A 24,109-nucleotide genomic window follows, 5' to 3' on the forward strand; every position below is an offset into this window, starting at 1 on the left:
TTGCTTAAACACAACGTACTGTAAAGACTCAGAGAGAGGTAATCCCTGTCAATCATCTCTTACGATTCACTAGAGGAGTGTGGCGAGGTATTTTCCTGCAAACACTCTGCCCTCTGCCTGTCCTTATTTTCTGTGCTTGGGATGTTTATGGGTGTGCATCCCCACAGTGTTCAGGTGAGGCCGGGGCTTTATAAAAAGGTAGCGACCAGGTGCCAGACTGCAAGCAGTGGCCTTACATGAAACACAGTGCCGAAAAACTGCAAATATAGCAAAAGCCCAAACCAGCACGAATCTGTGGTTGGCTTTTATTTTCACTTTTGCTGGCGAGCGTGTTTACAAACAGCAACCAACAATCCTGCACAGCACACCTTTAACATAACTGTAGGATACACAGTCTCTTAGCAAAGTTTGAAGGATGCTGCAGAGTCTACATCTTCAGTAACTTTTCTTATTATGGTACACAACTACAGCTGTGTCTGGGGTATAGTTTGCTGCAAGTGGCAGGGCCACAGTGAGAAGTCTAAAATACACCTTGTCATCAGCAGCGGTCTGTCACAGAGAGGGAAGTCAGCATGCTGTCATTTTGTCTGTTGAGCTTTGGGAGTAGGGTGAAAGTGCCCTCTGTCAGGGACAGAAAATGTCTCACAACACTCTGTGTGTGTGTGTCACTGACAAACAAGCCTCACAGCCCAACAAAGGCAATACCTACAGAAAAAAGGCTTCTTGTAAAGTAATATATATATATAGAGAATAAAAGTAGTCAATGTGTAATATTACTGTGAACCTATTTAGGAAGAAGTTGATCTTTTTTTTAAAACAGTTAACGATTAAAAGCTACTTAAGGACACCACCTCTGCACCCTACCTGCTGGGTCAAAGCAGACACAGTATATGATATGTGGTGCTCTATGGGAACTGTAGGTGGAGTCAAAGCACAAAGAATCCTCACTTACATCATACATAAGGATGTTTTTTTCCCCACAACATAAGCCCCTGTCTGCACTAAAATTAGAGAATTTACCAAAAATAAATAAATAAATAAAAACACTAGAATTGCAATCCCTGGGCTGATTTTGGGCTGAGTGTGCTGCAAATTAAATGGGAAGATAGGACGGAGATGCAGCAACATCCCCAGACAATACACAGAGAGGAAGGTCAAGCTTAAACAATTTGTGTCCTCTGTTCCGTCTGTGTCCGTATAGAGAGACAAGGCTGCTGAATGTATTAATCCTTGTAGTAGTAAGGTATTAGCATCATCTCAAACACTTAGCAAATCATCAATAAATTATGTCCCACTCGGTCAAAAAGCCACAAACCGCAGAATGAAGGATTTGTTATATCATCAAGATGCATCTGTGAGGCTTTTCTTTAAAGAGTAGCATGGTTATTAAATCAGAGCAATATAACAGCTGATTTAGACAACAACCAAGAGATATTTTAATCACACTCATATTCCTGATTTTATGATATTACTGTGACAATATTCTTGATTTGCAGACAGATTCTGCCACATACTGAGGGAGCAGGGAGATTTCACTGAGCGATGTTTTGCTGCCTCATGACTGTTTAAGCACTCTAAAACAGGCCCATGATGTCACTGTTACCACTCTAACCCTCCCCCCAGCTCCCCTCACCCCCATCCCCCCTGTTCATAGTCATTTACTTGTCTCCCTTCCATTTGCAGCTGTCAGAATTAAACTGTACATAATGGTTGTCATCACGTCTCTTGCTTCCTGGCTGCTGCTAACCCCAAATCAACATTCCTGCTTCTTAGTGATGTTCATTGCAATTGTTGGGCAAATTGTTTGTTTTGAGAATGCAAAAAAAAAAAAAAAGTCCAATAGCCCCAATGTGAAAGAAAAAGCATCTGATTGGCTTCCAGTGTTCCCTCTGCTGATTTGAATTTAGTGCAAATGAGGACAGGTGGGTGTATGTGTGTGCGCACATGTAAGTAGTATGCATATCCCGCAGCCACTTATATTGTATGTTCAAGTGTGTGCATCTTTAGGTATAACAGCGCACGACATTTGTGACTGCCTACTGGCTTTACATCAACTACACACACCAGACAACCTCTGAGCTACAATTAAAACAGAATTTCACCAACAAGCTTGTAAGCTTGTATGTCTGATTAGGGGAGACACTCTTCCCTAAAGCCTGCAGGCTGTGTGTTCAGCCAGGGGAGCTATTATTGACAGCTATTGAATGATCTACAGTTGTAAGGGTGGAAAAAAGCAGGATGTCTAAATTGAAGCCAACAAGACGATCAATGGCTGTGTTTAAGACAGAGAGAAACTTGCATCTTGTTTTGAGAACAAAGCTCTTGGGAGGTATCTGTCTGTATGTGAAAAAGGTGTGAGCTGTAATTACCTTTAATGAAGTGTGTGCATTGGAAGTTGATGACTTTTCCATTGATTTAAAGGTATAACCTTTGTATCTACTTATACACTGTAGCACACAATGGCAAAGGTATAATAATATAATTATTATATACATTATACATTACAGCAACCATATTGCAGGCTTGGGTTGTAGAGATGTTTTTCATACTTTTCTGACATTTCACAGAGGTATACAGTATAAGATATTTCGTGTGTAAAAACTTTTGCAATGCGTTCTAACCAAAAAAGAGCTATACATCTTCTGAATTCCAGTTCCTCTCTATGATCAGTTTAATTGCCTAGTTAATTCATCATAAAACCAAACCAAAACAAAAACAAAACAAAAAAACCTTATTTCACAGAGTTAGATGCAAAATACTAGCACTGCAGCTGTTTTGCCCTGCTGTCTCTCTCTGACTTTGCTGGCAGGCTTTTTACTAGTCCTGTAATGTTATCCCCAAAACTCATAGACACCATATTTCATCAATAGGGACTGACCTCAGGTGGTGTATGTTGGGCATTACATCATCTCAATACAGCATTTCTGTATCGGTTTACTAAAAAGAGTAATGTCTATATTTTTAAAAGTTTCAACACCCATGCTGTTGAGATTTCTTAATACACATGTATACCGTCATACTGTGATACCACCCAAGCCTTCCACATGGCAAAATCATTAGCACAGTGTCCAAGGTTCAGGATGCTTTGACTATGAAACAGTCAGGTCATACCAGATACATAGAAAGGGACATTAATAAAGAAGAGAGATAGAAAAGAAGCAAACATGACTAACTTTAGTGTAAAGTGGTTAATTCCTACTTACTAACTGCTTTCTACTCACTTATTGCTATTTTAAGGGACAATCCACCAAGGAGTGAGAAAACTGACATTTCACTATAATTAATGTAATTATAACATATAATATAAAACAACATAAAATATGGTACCGGCAGTCAAATAATAACAAAATTGTAAATGTCTCGCCTGGTTACAAACATTTTTTTTACTTGTAGTATTTACAAAAACTTTTGTGGTAAATGCAGGAGATTTCAAAGCAAAACTCCTTATGTTGCTGTAGCCTTTAAGATTATTATATCATAATCTAAGCGTTTATGTTGATATCTTATTGATGACTGATTGATTAAAGTGACTGAGGTGAAGGGCTTTTGTATTTAGTGGAATGGAAACTGTCTATAGACCCTGTGAGGAGGAGAAGTCTCCCGCCTGCTACAGCTTCATTCTGATCTGTCACTGCCAGCAACTGCGACTGTTGACCTAAAATCTACTCACAGCTTTAATCCATCATTCCTCGTCTGTTCTCCCTCTTTCCCTTGCTCATGCTTCAGGTAAAATCCCATGGACTTGTGGGCATAAACTAACACTGCTCGTGTGTTTTATTTTGGTAGCTTGAATTAGCAGGTGAAGCAGCCATTTGTTGTAGGCCATTAGCTCCCAAGCCAAGACTCATTGTTGCCTGCATTGTTTAATTTTGGTGAAAGCACATTAGTTTTTATTTCAGTTGCAGTGAGTGTGGGGTGATTAGCTGAGTATTGGGTATGAGTAAACAAGCTCTAGGAAGGGAAAGGTTATTTTAAAAACTGAATTTGAGAGGTTATTCTTGGGAAATTGAGTGAATATTGAACATTTTGGAAAAGGTCCACAGCTATAAGTGATTAAAATATTTGTTATATAATAGATTTATTTTAAAAAAAATCAAAATCTGTGGTTGCAGATTTGAATATATTATTGTTAAACATAGATTTAGGGTTTAAATAGCTCACACAGACTGCAGTTACAAAAATGACCTTTGAGTTGAGTCAGTCCCTCTCTGACTTGAGGAGTTTGGGATGATAACAATTAATCGATGATCGATTAATTGGTCGTTAAGAATTTAATGGAACGTGAAATTTCATAAATCAGTGGACAGGCAATGCAATGCTGTCAAAGAATATGTAATATTTTGCTGTAAACTTTAAGGAAAAAACAAATTTGATATTTTTTGGAATAATCAAAGTTTTTTTATCTTTTTTTTCAAATAATGATACAACGACCATTCATTTTTATCAATTATCAATTAAGGAAAGTGCTTTCAATATGCAACCCTAGTAGGAGTACTCTGCTTTATCATACTGGTTGGTGCCTCTTGTATTTTGTATACCTCTTGTAGATCAGAGGAACAGAAAAGTTTATATCTTGCAGAAAAACTAGAGACTAACTAAAGACTGTAAAGCTGTTCTCTTTGTGGTACAGACCAAACTCTAAGGAGAAGGAGTGGGTTAGCATAGTGTTGTAATGCCTCCCATTCATGTGAAGTGAGAGTGTGAAAGTTCTAACAGGGTTAATTATTGAATTATCAAGTTTGTTGTTTGCAAAATAACTTCAAACAAAACTTTCTCTTCATTGACACCATCAGAGTGTGTCCTTTTCAGCCTGTAGCTTATCAGATGATGATCTTATCTCTTGAAATCTCAACAAAAGTGACAGTGTATAGTTTTAATAACTGTGGTCTGTTTGTGTATCTCATAAGGAACAGCAGAGACTACTGTAATATGCATGGAGACCTGAAAAAGCTGAATGAGCAGCAGCATCAAGGACCAGTGCTGACTTGTCTTCTGCATTCAGCATTCAGCACTCTTACCTGCCTGACATACAGCCTCAGTCTGAACTATCCGTCCAAACTTTTCAGACCTCTGAAGTGTTTCAAAGGCTCTTTGAAAGACTTAAACCATTGAGGGTAAACGCAACCTAAGAGCACAGCAGCTTGGCATTACGTTGCATTGTTGGGCTGTGAATGTTGTTTATTCAAGTATGTGTGGTCATACTAAGTGTTCCTGTATATGGGGTTTAGTTTGGAATTGAAAAAATGTTGGATTTTTTTTTTTAAGTTCATAGCTTGATGGGCTGTTAGTAAATAAGACATAAAGCTGCATTTGAAAATTGTCATGAGTGTCTTTTCAGAAGTTTGTCCTTGCAAGACACTTATTTGGCCACTCAGAACATGTGTTGATGCTGTATGTAGTCTGTACAGCTTAGTTAAGTATGTTCTACAACGAGTGTTGTGTACAAGCTTTATTTTTTAAATAAATGGCTTAGAGGGTGTTTTGGAAACTAATATTCAACTCACCACAGGGTCTCAAGAGTTGTTGTACCTCTTATTTGTTAAAAATATTAACATATTTAAGTGTAAATGTACTCTGCAGGGTGACATGTTTATGTTTTTGGCTATAAACTGAATGTTTTTGTTCAATGGAATTGTATTTGTTAGCATGAGAACTGTGTTGATGGTAAAGGTATACTATGCAGAATATGCAGAAAAAACTATGTGTTTTCTTATTTTCCTCTTATGTTCCTTTATTTAGGGCATTACCGATAGTGTCCTCCCCAGCCAATAATAGCAGGCAGGTGAGGTTGTGACTTTATAAAAAGGTAGCGACCAGGTGCCAGACCATGACAGCACACATCTAAGAGGAAGCTATGAAAATTGTGGACTCAGCGGCAAATAAAAGCACAAATACAGCAAAGTGAAACGCTAAGCTGACAAAGCTCATTCCAAAAAGAGAGGATCTGGCTTTCACTATGGCAAACAATACTGTTAACAAACAGTAACTGACAATTTCTGCATAGTATATCTTTAAGTAATTATTTAACATAGGTTTTTTGGAATACACTAAAGGAGTTAGTAAAAATGAATTATTATAATCAGTGCAACTTCAGTTTTTTTTAGCAGAGATTCTCATAAATGATTGTGTTTAATCAAGTCTGATGTAATGCATATTCTGAATTTGAAACCTCAGCAAATTGGCTTCATTTCTTTCAAAAACAAGGGAACAACAAGCAAATTAACAAGAAATTAGCAACAAAAAAGAACAAAAGTTACAAAAATCACCTGGAAATTAGCTAAAAAAAATAGAAAAAGGTAACAAAACCTCCCTTGAAACTTAGCAAGAAAATTAAAGTAAAAAGCAAAGCAGAAACAACCCGAAAAAAGTGTAAGTGCAAAATATCATTTTACTAATCTTAGAAATAGTTTTATCCCCATTTTCCTCTATTCTATTCCTCTAAAAATATTTTCTAATAATTGTATCTTTCTTTCTCTAAAAAAATAAAATTAAATAAAAAATGTTTTACAGATTTCTTACTCATTGCCTTTGTTCATGTTTTCAAAAGACATCTGACAGATTTGCTCAGGTTTCAAAGGTTTAAATGCTTGTGAAAGGTGTCTGAATGCTGCACAAGAAAACCGATGTCAATCCAGGTTTCAAAGGGTTAACAAAGTTAATTTAACTTATGCTACTGGCTTTTTCATGTGGGCTCAACTCAACTTTAAGTGTTACAGTTAATGTGTATTACTGAGTTTCAACATTTTAGTGTCATGGTTACTGTATATTATTTTGTTTTTCAAAGCAGCTCACTAAAGTTGGAAATTGTCGCTCTAATTTTTTTTCAGTCAGATCAAAGCAACTGTTTTTACAATGTGTATAAACCATGTAGAGTATACACAGATCTGGGATAAAACCTCTACAGTATGTGTGTACAATGCTGTCAATCTAAAGTGGAGCTGTTGCAGAGTGTGTGCGTGGGGGCTCAGGGGACTATGTCTATGGGGAGAAGCAGAGCAGGAGAAGTTGGAGAGAGCAGCAGCCACACAGAACATGGACAGAGCGTTTACCTGGCCCTGTGCTCTGTGGGTACGCCAAGTAGCCGCCTCTTCCACGGGCCCCCCTACCTGAGCCACGCGCTGCTGCTACCGCCGCTGCTGCCACCGGTCCGTACGCTGTCGCTGGGAAGCCTGCAGGCAACATACACACACATACACACACGCATCACTTCCTGCACATGCATGAGTACGTCCCAGAGCTACAGGAGAATGTTGATACCAGCACTGAGCTACGGGATAAAACTATAGCTGTCAGAGACAGGGGCTCATGTCAGGGAGACATCTATCAGCAGACTCTTACTGAACCCACTGTGATATTCAAAACCCTGCAGACCCACTGATCCATACACAGAGAGATAGCCATGAGCAACTCACCGGATATCACATGAAAATTTGAATAAAGTGCAGCTTCAACGTACTTGTCATGATCGTCATGGGGCAAATATCGAATTATATTAAAGGCACAGAACAAAAGCATTTGTGACGTCATGATTTAAAGGTCCAGGTATATATCGGCAGAAATGAAATATAATATAATAGCATGTTTCCTTTAATGTAAAATCACCTCAAAACAAGAATTGCTGTAATGAGCCTTATATTTTGACACAAGAAGTGGTTCCTCATCCACAGAGAATGCACCCAGTGGCAGAGAGAGTATTACGATCGTTTACTTAAGTAAAAGAACTAATACAACACTGTAAAAATACTCTGTTACAAGTAATAGTCTTGCATTGAAAATGTTGTTGAGTTAAATTTTAAAAGTACAATCAGGAAAATTTACTCAGAGTATTAAAAGTAATCAATGCAGAAAAATCTGTTTATTCAATTAAAATAGTGAAACTAAAAAGAAAATTCTCACATTTGAGAAGCTGGAACCATGAAACGTTTCTGCAGGAAAAATTACTTAAGTGATTATACAATACTTGCAAACTAATTTTCTGCCAATCTATAACTTAACTAAAGTGTTTCAGCAACACATTTTTTTGTGTGCAAAATCTTAATTTGTAAAATAAATAGCAATTTAAGATTTTAAATAATTGTTTCCTTTTGACATGCAGAAGCAGAAAGTTACTTGAGATTAAAATACTGAAGTAAAGTAAAATTAGCTTAATTTTGGAACTTAATTGCAATACATAAATAAATGTTCTTTGTTACATTCCACCACTGGCTGCACCATCACAATTCTACTGTAGCCTCGAACGGACAAACCAAACACTGGCTCTAGCTAGGGCCATTCATGTTTTCCTCTCCCTCTCCATGACGAGCAGTGTTGCAAAAACACTGATATTTTTTATTTTATATTTTATGTGATACTGCTTTATTCCAAGTTTTTGCTGGTCTAAATAACTGAGTCCATGTGTTTTGGAGAGGAAGAGACCTCTGTGGGTAATCCTGGTAAAAACCGCCTAAACATCTGGATCTTAAGTTATCTGAGAAAAAATGTGAGCACGGATTAGCAAGCGTGTCAGAAGCCTGTCTGTGACATGCCAAACAGAAAAGGAAAAACACTCATTTGTAATGTGAAACTGATATATTTGGGTTTTTTTACCAGTTTATATGACAGAGTCTGTTTTGGAGAGGAGGAGACCTCCAGGGATAATTCGGCTCCCAGTAAAAACTTACAGAATGCCTGAATCTTAAATTATCAGAGAAGAAAGGTGAGCACAGATTAACAGGTTTTGAGCTAGCAGCCTGTCTGTGGCATGCCAAACAACATTGCAATGCTGATTTGTAATGTGTTTTCAACACTTAAATCACCCAGTCTGTTTGTTTTGAAGAGAAGGAGACCTCTGAGGATAATTCAGGCTAAAACCATCCACAACAGTCATCACTGAAGGAATTCTAACTGGGAGAAGCTAGTTGCAATCTGCAATCCTCACCACTAGCTGTCACTAAAGTCCCTTAAACCTTAAACTCTGGACCTCTAAATCTTTATTAACTTAGAAAACATTCAAGAGATTCTGTTGAAATGTTTACTAGGATTTAAATTAATATCCCACAAATTTTCTTTTTATAGACAATTTCTATCTGACTGGAAATTCTTATTCATCCATAAAACCCTTTGTAAACTGACTTTCCGAATTCACCAAGTCCCTGATTATATTAGTGAGAGCATTTGGCTCTGGGGGGTGTTTATGTCACATGCTTTGGATGAAAGATTACAGCCACTCCTGAGCTGCATAGACATGGGCATAATAGCTCTACCTCTGGGGACCGTCCCTGCATTTTGTCCGGGAGTGCTCCCAATTACTGGGAGTTTCTGTGGAATCAGAATCATTCACTGTAATGCAAGGGGCAAAGTATTCCACCTTTTTTTCCACTGTTGGGCTATTCAGGTAGAATATGTACAGTACACTAGAAAAAAAATATTCTCCTCAATCAGATGGAGACATCTGTTGGATGATTTGTGATTCAGTGGAGACTTCAATCTGTGAGCTTATGTGAAGACTGAACAAGTCTCGTGTGCTTGTTTCTTCTTATGCAAATATTTAGAGAACTCCAACGCTGAGTTTTGCGAAGCTTTAAAAGCATAAATCTGTCCAAATTGTCAGTTTATGATACACTAATAACTGAAAGGCCTTAATACCATGCAAATATAAATCCACTTCTTTAGGCTCTGATTATTCCAACAAATATCAGCCTGATAATCAGTCTGTAATTAAGTCGACGCAGTATCTATGAATTGTAATTACATTGTTGGCCTTAATGAACACAGTAGCTAGAGGTGGCTGACAGAGGCTAGTCCATGCCCAGGGCCCGGGCTCCTCTCGCAGCACAGGAATGGCATGTCATTAGCAGTGGTGATGAGATTCCTCACTCTGGGCTCAACACCGTCTATGCCTAATCAGCCTCCTAAAATTATCTCCACAGGAAATGCTTTCCTCACTAGCAAAAATATGATCTCCAAATTCCCTCAATTGGAGTCGTTCTTGATTTCTCTTTCAGCCGAACGTGTGTGTTGTTTTGTATGTTTTGGCCATATTGTGGAGACTGTGGCTCAGACATTACAAAATGGCACAGGACACCAAGGAGGATTATTTTTTTTGAATGCTGTGGAGGTGAGAGGAGCACCAGCGGGTGACCTATTTTCCGAGTCAGCCTTGTACTGCTATTCCACGAAGAAGGGGCTCACACAAAGGACTGATGAGAGGGAGGGAGGAGGGGGGTGGGGGAGTGGGGTGAGAGGGCAGGGTCAGATGAGCCGCAGCCGAAAGAGAAAAACACATAGCTTTTCATCAGCCGGCTGAGAAGGAGGTAATTCACAACTCTGTCGACACAATATGACCACGAATGTGTGTGTTGGGTGTGAGGTGCCATCATGTTGCGACTGGCAGGCAGGTGAAGAAGAGAAAGAAATGGCACTTTTCCCCCCCAACTATCTAACAGCTCAGGAGAGAATAAGGGACCGGGGCAGCATGGTGACAGGGAAAAAAAAAGAACACACAAAAAAAAGTGACGACAAATGCAACTAAAATCAGCCACATTTATGCCACTGCTGCCGCACCACACCGGGACCTGATTCCTACGGCTCAAATGATATTCTCCACCTCTTTTCACGAAAACACAAATCAACTCTGATACTATGCTAATGATGGCCATGCACCCCTGCATTTCCACTTACAGTGTCCCCATGGTTGCCGCGCGGAACACTGTTTCATGCCGCACTTCCCACCTCTTTTTCCTTCCCTCTCTCTCCTTTCCTAAGTGCTGAATCTATCTTCCCCTCGCTGCCATTGTCATGACACCCCCAATAGACCCACTGGCTTGGAAGTTAGTTGCGGGCAAAGTTGTGGTGAGAGATTAACTTTGCAGGATTAGGTGGGTTAATTAATAGATGGCTGCTGCTCATTGTTTTGTGCTCACGCTGTAAGAAGCCACCCAAGAGAAGCGCTGCAGCATTAAATCAATTTCATGGCCCTTTTATTACTGAGGAGATAAAGCCAATATTTAGCTTTCAATTCTTCACAATTATTGGGCCCCTGCTTTGCCACTTGAGTGGCTGCGCTTGGCTGGGGACAAGGACACATCTGTTTATGAGCTGTGGAGGCCCGGGGGCCTTGGTGTCCGGACTCCGGGGAACTGTCCTCAGCTTTCTCTCCTCAAAGCCTGTGGCAAAGAAATTCAGCCTTCTTCAGGAGTGCACACAGAAAGGAAGAAAGATTAGACCTAAAGAAAGATGAGGGCTGTCGTGTATCTCATAGAAATATCACACTCTCTCCAAGCAACAAAAGAAATACGTTTTCTTAACACAAGCATTAGAATTTCATATATTCACAACAACAGCTGCGAATTTTGACAGAATTTTTCCAGTCTGAAGTGTTTCTCACCAGAGCTGGGGGACTTAAATCACATATATCGACTTGAGTCAAGCTTGAATTGCAAATCTGAAGACTTGAGACTTGTTTGACTGACATTGATAAAAGACACGAATTGACTTGGTATTCATGACCTGAGACTTGACGTCGACTTGAGACAGAGGACTCAAAAGGGCTTCACTTTTTAAATAAATGCTTGCATTTTTTTTAGATAGTGTTAGAATGAGACAGAGGCAAGGTCACAGTAACCTATAAGCACCAAATTCCTATCAGTTCATTCATTAGTGAGTGGACGTTTGTGCCAAATTTGAGAAAATTCCCTCAAGGTGTTCTTGAGATATAACATTCACAAGATTGAGACAGACAAGGTCATTTTGACCTTGACCTTTGACTACCAAAATCTAATCAGTTAATCATTGAGTCCAACAAGACGTTTGTGCCAAATATGAAAAAATTCCCTAAAGGTGTTTTTGCGATATAGTGTATAATGTCTCCTGCCATGGCTAAGGTAAGTGCAGAGGCACAGAAACTTGGGTAAATCATCAGAATTTTAGAAAAACTCGACTTGCTTGATTCTCACTACAGTAAGTTGAGACTTGCTTGTGACTTACACACATACAATACCTTACTCCCACATCTAGTTCTCCCGACAAAAAAGCTTTAACTGAATTTGTGTTCTACAGCTTTTAACTTTTTTATTCATCCAACTCCACTGTTAGCAAGTACTGACTTACACTGAGAAATATTGTATGTCTCCATATCCTTTCTTACCTTAAATAAACTTTCAGTTATAGTAACTTGCCAAACAGAATGGCATGTCCAATTTGTAGTATTGTCAGTTGTGTACTCAAGGAGCACAATGTGAATTCGGAGCACATAAGGCTCCATTTCCATGACAGTGCATAGCACATACTGGCCTTTTATGCCTGTAAAGTAGCATTTTTCTTGGGTGCACACCGGCTCTTTTCTACCTGCACCTGTATTTTGTGAGTCTCTGTGAACTTGACTGTACTGAAGTAGGAGGAGAGACACAGTAGGGGCAGTGTCACAGTGATCAAACAGCACAGTGCAATTTTTGTGTCAAGGTTCCCTGGGATTTTTGTTTGCACCGACTGGCTGCGCAGGCCAGGTCAAAAGCTTTGTTTTCTCTATTATAAAACTGTCAAAGCACTTTGCTGAATATCGTACTGCTTTTAAAGGAGAGAAAAGGAGGTGATGCAATTGGTCAAATTAATTCTAGGCCACATCATGACCGCTGATGATGTATTCCACTGAATGTCAACATGTTTTCACGCTGCTCTGTGGTTGCTTTTAACAGCAAAATGACCAAAAGTCAATCACTTGTGCTAATAATAAAATTCTAAACATTAGATTTGATTTTTCTCCTGATGCACTATTTCCTGATACATTTCTCCCCATATATTTTTGGCATACTGCCTTTCTGGCCACTTTCTGATCCCATTACTCAGAAAACGTCACTATGAAAAGTTGTTGCATTATGCATCAATAAGGTCCTATTTATGTCCTAGCAGTCTGACAACAGCTTGACTGATGTTAATGTAATCTGTACTGTTCTTTGGCCCAAAACTGCCAGCAGCAGCTCCCCCGTCATTGACAAAGGAGCTCCATCAGTCACAAAGCACTCCACTCATTTCTGCTATAAGAAGAACTGTCAGCTCTCTAATGCACAGGAGGAGCCCAGGGACAGCTGATACTCCACGGACGGCCCTATGGATGAAGTAGCCGACGCCCGCATTTAATATCTCTCTGCAACTAATAGAGCTTCATGTAGCACAACACTAAGACTTAGAGAAAGACTCACAAAGTGTGAACGTGTACCAAACTGTCAAAAAAGATAGCAAATAAGAAGGACATTCGCAGACATGCTTATTTTAATCTAGCACTGGGGTGCAGTTTACTGGGATTAGCTCGCTGGCTAACAGTTTTCATGTTATGCTGGTGAACACAGTAGCTTTGTATACAAGCCTTTCATCCTGAAGCTAGTCAGTTGTGGGGGCAGAGAGAAAGAGTGAGACAGATGAACAGTAAAGAGCAGAGATGAGTGAGACAGATGAATAGAGAAGGACAGCAGCTACATCAGCAGAAGAAGAAGACAGAGAGGAGAAAGGACAGAGAGAATGAGAGATTGGGGGAGAAATAAGGCCAAAACCCAGGTGTCTCATACATTCTCATAGAATTCTTAAGGGGTTTTGTGCACGAAAACTATTTCAAGAGATGAAATCATATCATACTCTAAAACATGACAGCCTCAGCTTCAATAAAGTGCTATTCTTCCACACCGTTAAATCAATTCTAGATCAATTTAGGAGTCACTTTACATAGGAAAATATGTTTCATGAAAATAAACAAATGTTCTAAAAGTAATCTACATTCCATACCTGCAATGTTAACCCTTAGGGACTGTTTGGTGCTTTTTACTTGCTTTTCATCCACTTTTATGATAATTTTGGCTGTGTTCATGCATGTACCGCAACCAAAGTTGTGTATTTTTGTTTAATCTTGGATTTTCCTGCTCAGATCCTACAATAAGTCTTAAATACACTGTGTAAAAAAAAAGTTCATTCATACTGTTAAGTTAAAAAAATGCACCATTGAAACCCATTCAGACTGACATTTTTAAACCCACAGCCATCAAGGCATAAAAACATGCATTGTATTATTTCTCTGTGTCATTCTGGGCTTTTGCCTTGGAATTTGAAATGACTACTATTATCCACCTGATGATGTCTTTTTTTTTAACCAACAAAAAAAATCTATTTCTAAATATATTTTAAAACTTATTGAAAGTAGAAAATCGTATTAATGTATAATTTTTTTTTCATGGCCTGATTTTGTAATGTGCATTTTGTGTGCAGAGCGGTATGAGTGTGAGTATTTGACGCTGCACAAAAAATAATTATGTATAAAAATCAGTGTTGCTGGTCATCATTGACATACCCTTTGCTGTGATTATCGATAAAAAAAAATCTACTAAGCGTGCAATATCTTGAATATTAATTCATTTTTTGAGTTTTCTTTTCATCTAAAAACATACTAGCATTATGACAAAAACCTGGCATGGTGGAATTACACTACTTGTTGTAATGCATCATATTCTAGCATATAAAGCCTTCTGTAGAATTGGCAAAGTATCTAAATCAGTTGTCACAATGAAAATAAGTAAAAATGCTCATAATTTTGAAGTTACATTAGGAGCAGTAGCTCTGTAGATGAATTTTGTTATTTTCTTTTAAAATGTTTAATTTAAAATTAAACTGCCAGTGTCTTGATAATTGAATTGATCCCTTTCCCATCAAACAGGGCTAATCTCACTGTTAATGGATACATGTAAACCAGAAAGAGAATTGTCTGTTTGGCTAAAATTAAAAGCTAAGTATTCATTATGAAAACATTTTTCAAATTTGCATTTGCACCACAATACTGTCAACAAATCTCTCATATAGGTGTTGCTATTCACTGCAAATTCATTGTAGACAATGTGAGAAAAATACAAGAAATCCTACAGGAGATGCATGTTTTTGCTGTCACTGTATGACAGTAAGAAGGACAAGCCAGCGGAAATAAGTCTGTTGTTAAGTCATAGCAGAGGCAGCGAAGCACACTGCCGCCCTCTCGCAGGAGGAGGGAGGCATTCTGTCGGAGATGGAAAACTGACTCCACTTCACATTTTGCTTCATCAATAACCTTTGATAAGATGTGGAGAAACACATAGAGACAAATAAACAAAACAAAAGAAATATATATATATATATTTCAAAGTTGCAAAAGAGACAGGCACCTAGCAAGACATCTTTTCATCTCCAGACTGACAAGTGTCCCATTGTTGTCATCCTTCAGCGCTACTTTGTTGTTGTTGAAAGCATCTCTGGGTTGTTGTTATCAAAGGCATAAATCACAGAGCAGGAGAGAGCCAGGTGGCTTTCATATGAACTGCTGCACACATGCTCATGTCTCACCTCTCCTCTGATCAATGGAGACCTACAGTACACACAGAGATTTCCCCCCACACATGAAATACAGAGACTGCTGTCTGGGAATGAGCCAGAGTGAGACAGAGAGAGAGAGAGACCGACCAAGCATTTACATGCACACCAATAATTCAATTATAACCAGACTAATGCAATACGCATATTATTGCAACTCTCATGTAAACACCTTAACCAGGTTATCTTACTCGCATTAAGGTCCTAATCAGAGTAAGCATAACTTGATTAACAGAGCTGGGGTTGCTTGTCAATCATTCAAATTAATCTTGCCATGTGTATGTCTGGTTTCTTTTTTTGTTTGCAGTCAGCGCACACGCCACAAAGGTCACACGGTGAACGGGATGCCAAGCAATATGTTTGAAACAGAACGGCTAGGGTAAAGGTGGTGGAAAAATTAAGCACAGATGTAAAATAAAATTAAACTGTAAAATGGCAGCTCAAGTGCTAACATAAAGTTGCTCTGTGAACTAATGTTGTTGAAATGAATAGTTTCTAAGATGCATCGTCACGCAGACGTCTGTATCTATGCAGTGACAGCACATGTGTTTCCTCTAAAATGTTACCGCCCTACTGGTGCACCAGGCCAACAAGACTCCCTGCCAGGCCTAAATGTTAGCAAAGTTTGCATAAGATGGTGAACTACACTGTATTTTTTTCCCTTAGGAGGTAGAAGCATACTTGCCAACCCTCCTGATTTTCCCAGGAGACTCCCGTTTTTCACTGCCCTCTCTGGGTGTCCTCTTGGTGTCACATTTGTCCCATATTTCTCCCGATTTATAGCCCCTCTACCATGCACGTAATCTCCATGGGGTACCAGGGGTCATGTCCGCCCCAATATACTAAAGAGGGACATTTGTGATCCACACGTTCCTGTTTGAACCCAAGTAAATGAGCCAAGAGATTTATTTTTCCATTTCTTATCACTGACAAAAACAAGCAGGCCTTATAACAACAAATAACACACCGAGCTGATCACACAGCTGACCGACAGATCACAGCAGACTGACATCGCGATGCAGAGAGAGAGGACAAACAGCCGAGTTTTTCTGAACAGTTAAATGTTTAGCGGTGGAAAGAGACTTCTTCAGATTTCTACAGAGGACTTTGTTTTAGTCTAAGTTTTAGTCAGACTTCAAATGGAATTCTTTATAAATAGAACAACGCACCATTCCGTCTCTCATCCAGCTGCTCTCTTCTGCTCTCATTGTTTTCAGGGGCAGATTTAGTGATTTGCCCCAGCCTAACTTCCATTTTCTAACTGGAGATGATGTGGGCTGTTGGCAGCAGTATATTTTCATTTCTTCATTAGTGTTACTATCAACATATTATTCATACTCTTACTGTGATGGCCCACTGGCAGATGGAGTACAAATACAGCAACTTTGAAAAGAGCTACTGTAAACTAGAGGCCACCACAGATAAAGCTACTTCAATATGACATCCCAGTACTATCAGACACTGTTGCTGAGAAACGGGTTGACATAGTGGTTAGCACGACAGCTGCTCACATCAACTACTGAACTACATTCTCTCTCCACAACAGCTGACCACATGACACATATGTCTTCATAATATGAGCCACACTATGGTTTGCCATTTGATACCTCAGCTGTATACATACAGGGCCAATGTATTGACTCTACACACCGAGAACCCAAACCTCTTCAGTATGATAAGAACAGTCAATTTTCTGTTGCTGACTGATATGATCACACACGACTTCACCACTGTATGTGTATATGTGTTGGTTGGTGTGTATGACTTTGCTACTGTGTGTGTGCCCCTTTGCCTAAGCTGTGGCTCTTTTGTGCCAAAGGTAATGGTTTCTGTATGTAATGAAACTATTTGGCACACTGATCCTTTGCCATTAAGACTTTGTGGCTTCTGACTGGGGAGAGAAAAAGTCAATTACAGAAGTGGAGTGAGCCCGGAGCTCAGCAAAGCCAGGCTTTATGGTAGTAATTGCACACGTATCTTATACCTTTGAACAACATGATAAGGCCGGGAAGGAGATTTATTTGGTAAAATTTAAACTGAGAAGCAAGCTGAACAAAAATCCGCCATGCTGCAGGAGAACTCTGTCCATTTGCAAGACATAATCATGAACTATGGCCTAGGTGATATGACATGATATAGATCTCAATATCTTTAAATCACCTCCAAACTCTAGACGACTAAAATACATTTTTTTAAATGAACTATAGTTACAATAATGTTAAATAAAGTAGGTACTGTTTTATTATGAAGATAAATACTGTTATACTAGAACTGTTATTATAAAGTTTTTAATTAAGTATTGTTACAGTTAAATAAATTAAAGTATAACCACAGGTTACACTTTATTTTGAAGCATTCAACTTGTCTTTTTTTGTGAACTTGAAGCTTCTTGATATTAGGAGGTAACAGAAATTTAAACTGTTACCATGGCGGGATGACACAAGGATTGATTCACTGTCAGCTGGAAACAAGCTAACAGCTCACCAGTTGATAAATTAACAGTATTTACAAGTCACAGTGGCACTCCTTGGTCGCAAAATGTGACTAAATATTAGCAATCTGGAGCCCTGCAGATACCAAAACACTCAACTCACCTGCTTGCTCTGTCTCTAAAGAGAAAGTGGCCTGTATGGGTGGATGAGTGTGTGTGATGTATCATGTTTGTGAGTCTTTGTTTGTGTGTGTCAGTGGGAGGGAGAGAGCCATGGGAGACAGTGAGAGAAACGAAACACTGAAGTGAGTCTCGTGCTGGGGACTTAAAAAAATTCAATGACAATATATATTTGCATTTTATATTCTAATATTTATATTTGCAATATGGTCATCTTAAACATCCCTTGTGGAATAATACTTAGAGTATAGACCAAGCTTTTTCAGAGGTTATCAAAAGCTGGTTGATATCTTATTGTGTTTTGAAAATACTGATCAATGAGCTTTAAGGGGGCATGGTTCAGCACATAAATAGATGTAACTCTACAGGTATTCGGCCAGGCATCACTGACCTTGCAGGATGTGTCCACATAAGTACCTGAAGCATACCCTGAAAGTTAGAGTATATTTGGTATATCCCTTATCAAAAGCTAAAATTAATTTGACAAATAGAACTCCATTACATTGTGAACTACAATCATAAAAGTGTATTCTGAATTCCCATGCCACACAAATATGCAAGCTTTTAAAACTGCCATAGCGCAGATGGTTAACATATAATGTGATTCCTGTAGATTTCCAGCCCAATCTCATTCTGGACTCACAAAATACTACAGCTTTGACATTGCTTTCGGCGTAAGATCGCAACACAAAAACCAAAAAAACCCCACAGGACAGCGTAAGATTTGAACACTGTTGCTACTGACATAAAGTATTATAGGGAGCATGAGGGCTCCTATAGGAATTTACATCCCATCTGAATGTGGTGATTTTTATGTTTTTTCTTTTCCTACACCTTGTGTGCCTTCTTCCCCTAATCCTAACCATCCGTGCCCAGCATGTGCATTTGATGAACCTGTGTGCTGTTGTAGCCAAAACATAACCACACACAGCTTAATCCCACCATGTGCTTGTGTTGATATAACGTAGTAGCATTACGGACATAAAGAGCAGATGCAGAAGGATACCTAGAACATAATACATAGATGTAGAACTCCCCTGCAAGGCAGCAATATGTGACGACTCGGTATGAGAATGTGCTTTCTCCAGAGGAAGGTCAGAGGTGACGTGATACAGACCAGCCCCACTGGAGCTAGCAGAGACTGAGTGATTTGCTCAAGGACACTTCAGGAGGGTGGATTCTTGCTGTAGAGGGGGCTCGACCCAGAGCTCTTCAGCTGAAGAGCGGTCTCTACACTCACTGTGTTGTCTGTCAAAACTAGCATAATGAATTGCAGATTGCCTTTCCAGCTTCTATATAACATGATGTATACAGGCTATATGGATGGCTCTCTAAATGAATCAAATGTAAATCAGAATGAATAAAAATACTTTCCTTACAATGTTGCTCACAATAGCCTGAACTCAGAAACAACCTCCGAAAGTGCAAACTCTGCACACACATCACACAGCTGTACGCCGGTGTGAGTGACTGTGATGTTGTGATGTGGTGGAGAGAGCTCAGGAAGAGCTCAGTGTCTTTTACTTCAATTCTCAGTGACAAGAGCGCTGCTTCTTTGTAGCTGAAGTGCATGGCAGCATAGCATCAAAGAGGACAAACTAGGCTCTTTATTGAAGTGCAGCCGCACTTTCGACCTCTTCTTTGTACTCCTTCCCATGCACTTCAGTAAAAAGGAAACGGCTCCTATGCTGCAGAACTGATCTAAACACATTCGGCTTCCACACAAGCCTCAATGTACCTCTCAGATACTCGCACACACACGGTAGTTAAAGAAAGAGGAATGAGGAACGAAACAATAAGGCGAAAAAAAACTCAAAAAAGAAGGGGAATCTGCCAGAATAGATAAGGCATAAACATTTAAATCCACCCGTTCTTGGAAAACAGAGACACTGGTTTGCGGATGGAGCAGGGTCTTGGTTCACAACCCTAATATTCAAGGCAGTTCATGACTTAAATAGAGAGAGACAGACAGGGAGGACACAGCTGTCTGACCTTGCAGTGGTGCTTATGTAATGGTCTGCTTCAGTGCATTTAACTGCAGTGCTCCTTTCCAACCTGGGATCTGTGAAGGCAACATGTCTCTGCAGTCCAATCTCCTCTGACATCACTCCTGACACTCAGAGACTATGAAAAGGTCCTGTGAGCTCTGAGTGAATCAGTTGTTATGGCCCTGCCTGTGTGGTCCCCATGGAGCCAATCATACTAATTAAACTCGACTACTTAAGCCTCCTCTCATTAGTGTCCAAGTAAACAGCCTTAATTTTTTATGCATTTTAATGCCCATCTCCCACATCTGAGGGTGGTGGTGGAGGGGACAGATGAGTGACAAAGGGGGGTAATTTCAGGTTTTCTCAAAGTGAGCGAGTTAAGTGTCATTTCACCATTCAAGTTAAATATGTGTTTGTGGATTTGCAATGATCGGGGCCAACTTGCTTTTGCAAGAATCACTAATGCAGAGTGAAAATGAAACAGTGTATTAATGTTAGTAATAATATGAAGCAGCTTTGCAGACACTGTTTCATGAATATGATTTTATAGCTTGCAGACTCCAGTATATTTTAGCTGGCTCTTTGCACTGCAGTTACACAATCTACCACTTGCTCCAGATAGCAGGGGCAAGTAGGGTAACATGTGGCATGACCCAAAAATAGCACAGCAACACTGGCTTCCTTTTGATTACTGGAGCTGTAAACAATGTCTCAACATGGAGAAGAAGTATGCTGTATGCTATAATTATGAATATAGCATATGTGTGCATGTTTATATGTCCATGCACCAGGGGAAGAGTGGATGAGAGCAACTGGAGGGCTATTAGCACAGTCAGCAGGAGGGAGGAATGGTAGGATAGAGGGAAAGGAGGGGGCAGCTGGGTAGACACCTAGCAAGTACGGGCCTGGAGCTCTCGAACAGTGGGTGGGATCAAAACAACAGGCAGTAGACACTGAGCATGGTCTTGCAGACACACATATTGCTCCCCTCTGCCCACTTCCGTGTCTGTGCTCCTTTTTCCGTCCTCCTGCTGGTCTCCAGCAGTGTCCGAAGGTGGCAGCCACGTATGAGGGAGGGAGGGCAGCTCAAGTTTCATTTCTAGACCAGCAGCTCGGCGGTCATAATGAGACATAATGAGCTTTAGCGTTGCCACTCTGCCTCTTACAGCAGCTCATCTTCCCCACCGCGGGAACCTAGACAGTGGGTCTCCGTGGCAGACTGTTTGCCTTCTTCAGTATGGGAGGATGCGTCTGCTGTCCTAGGGTGAGTTAAGACCTGGGCAAATGAGGTGAGCCTTCTCTTCCACTTTCAGGAAATATCCAGCCTTTCAGCATCGGCTGTGTCACAGAGCGGTGGCTGGTTTTTGCAGAGACAGGTGCACCCGAGGAGGCACACGTGGATGTGCACTTGACCTGACTTGTGTGCATGTGCAGATGGACCAGTGCACACTGCATCTGAACAGAAAAACTAGAATTACTGCCTCGCCGCTGTATGCCTAAGCACACCAGTAGAGCTGCAGTTACAGTTTACATTCATGTCTGTGAAAACATGGATGCTTAACACACATCTTCCTCTCAGCAGCACAGAGGATCTAGATCACAGATTAGTGTCACCAATTCAGGATCTGACCAAATGTCTCCAAGTCTGTTCCTGAGTTATGACGATGGCCAAACACGTTTTTACAGAATATTATGATCTCACAATGAAGATGACCTTTAACCTTTTGGATATAAAATGTCATCAATTGATCATCACAGTGACCCTGACCTTTGATTTTTTTCAACCACCAAATTCTAATCAGTTCATTCTTGTGTCCAAGTGGAAGTTTGTACCAATTTTGAGAAAACTACCTCAAGACCTTCTTGAGATATTGCAGTCACAAGAATGAGATGGATGCAAGGTCATAGTGACCTTGACCTTTTACCACCAAAATCTAATAGGATCATCCTTAAATTCAAGTGGACATTTGTGCCAAATTGAAAGAGATTTCCTGAAGGTGACCATGGAATATGGGGTTCACAAGAATGAGACAGATGTAACCTCACTGTGACCCTGACCTTTGACCTTTAAACACCAAATTCTAACAGGTTTATCCTTGAGTCCAAGTGGATTTTTGTGCCAAATTTGAAAAGATTCCCGAGAGGTATTTGTGAGATGTAGGGTTTACAAGAAAAAGATGGCTGCAACATCAGTGACCTTGACCTATGACCTATGACCTATGACCACCAAATTCTAATCAGTTCATTCTTGAGTCCAAGTGAACGTTTGTTTCAAAATTGAATAAATTCTCTCTGGAGATATCCCGTTCACAAGAATGAAGACAAGGTTGCAGTGACCTTGACCTTACCTATGAACCCCAAAATGTGAACAGTTCATCCTTAAGACCAAGTGTATGTTTGTGCTAAAATTGATGAAATCCCCTCTGGCTGTGGTTATCGTCGGCACAAAGGCATTAAAAAACTGAAACCACAAAGCATAAATGAACAAAACCACTGGTCCTGCACACGGCTCGAGTGGCATGCTGGTGCTACTACACTTGTTGAATCCATACAGTGCCTCTAGTGCATGTCTGCATAGTCTATAGTATCTCTGACACTAAAGCAAATGCACATTAAACATATTGAAAGTCTGTTAATGGAGATCAGAGCTGATCTGAGAGCTCTCTGACTGCACACACAGATGTAGACAGGGCGTGACATACAGTGCTGTCCACTGACGTCAAAGCAGCACACTCACTACTGTCACAGCGAACAGAGCCATAGCCCGGGGAGCTCAGAGAGCCTGCATGTGCAAATGTGTGTGTGCAGTCAGCATTGCTGTGGAGACAGTGAGTCAGAGAGGCAGACAGGCAGGCAGAGACAGGCCTCTGGTAAAGTCCCTCCACCTCCTTTGCCTTCATACGCAGCCTTGAAGAGTGCTCGATTGTGTCAGTTTTATGCCTGTGTGTGTGTGTGAGAGAGAAAAAGATGCGTTGTGCATGGTCGTTGGAGTGTGCGAGGTCACGACGCTCCTCATCAGGCCCTATTTTAAGGGCCTGCGACTCATGGAGTGCCCCGGCCTCCACAGACCCATTGGGCTAATGATCAGCCTTGGCAATTAAAGTCAATCTGTGAGTCAGTGTGGCATCAGGAGGGCCATCTGCTTCCAGCCCTGTAGCGCTCACTCTGGCCTGTGGGACCACTTGCTGGGGTCACAGCTCACCCAGCTTGTACAGAGATGGTCACAGGATCTAAGGAACAATCTGCGGTGTAACTGCATTTCAATAGAGACCTGTTCTACCGATGTGCGCCGCCGCTACGTCTCAAAGGTGCCATAAAAACACAAACAGTGGGATCTGTCTTATGGAGGACAATGTTGCATGCACCCATGGCACAGGTAAGCTCCTCATCAGCCTCAGGCCAGTGATTTTTTCCACCTGCTCCAGTACTGATGCCAAGAAGTGGGGTACTTATTGTACTGAAATGGGAAATATAAGATGTCTGGATACTTAAGTGGGCTTCAGATCTGCTGATAATGACCGCACACGGTGTCCCAGACTACATCATCATCCACACAGGAAGTAATGAACTATAGCCAGCAAGAAGAGTTTGATTGGACAGAAAGTTTGAAACTGCATCGTCCACACTTTTAATTAATGGGATACTAAGGTCAACTTTGATAAAATGTCTGGATCTGGAATGATACTGGAGCAATGCCAGTTTGTGCATCTGCATCTGGAGACAACTGCTCTCAGATGAACATGGCATAGTTGTTGAAGCTGCAGATAAATAAATTTGTAGTCTATCTTTGATTCCAATCTTACAATAAAGTGTAACAGAAAATGATTTCTCTGCCTGAGGGCCTTTACTATGAAAAAGTGCTACAGGAGTTTGCTTTAAAGGGCAACCTACATTTTTAAACTTGGAACCCATCTTTCCACGTTTTTGTGTCTGAGTGACTGATGTGAACATTCATTTTTGAAAAATGTTTAGTATGGAGAAATAGGGCTGCAAACAGGAGCAGGGCAATGCTTGCAGTGTAACCAGATATTTTTGCACTGTCACTAGGCATCCATTAAAAGTGGCTTATTTTGCAACAGTCTCAGATTGTTATTATAAGGCTCTGAAATGTCTCACTAGCTTCCACTTAACCCAGTCCAATTCAGGGGTCGAC

General features: G+C 40.2%; 1 protein-coding gene across 12 annotated transcripts in view; it reads right to left on the minus strand.

Annotated features, from left to right (window-relative positions):
- Positions 1-24,109, minus strand: part of LOC121952124 (RNA-binding protein Musashi homolog 2) — a 332,436-nt gene that overhangs the window by 25,242 nt on the left and 283,085 nt on the right. For 8 of the 12 annotated variants that reach the window (XM_042498630.1, XM_042498624.1, XM_042498621.1 and 5 more), the window contains one exon: positions 7,050-7,169. In XM_042498630.1, coding sequence (XP_042354564.1) covers positions 7,050-7,169 — 120 coding nt within the window. The remainder of the gene's footprint in view (positions 1-7,049; positions 7,170-24,109) is intronic. The other 4 variants (XM_042498631.1, XM_042498626.1, XM_042498629.1 and 1 more) reach the window with 1 other exon arrangement.

The sequence above is a fragment of the Plectropomus leopardus genome, chromosome 13 (genome assembly GCF_008729295.1).
Source record: "Plectropomus leopardus isolate mb chromosome 13, YSFRI_Pleo_2.0, whole genome shotgun sequence".
In the NCBI taxonomy this organism is placed as follows: Eukaryota; Metazoa; Chordata; class Actinopteri; order Perciformes; family Serranidae; genus Plectropomus; species Plectropomus leopardus.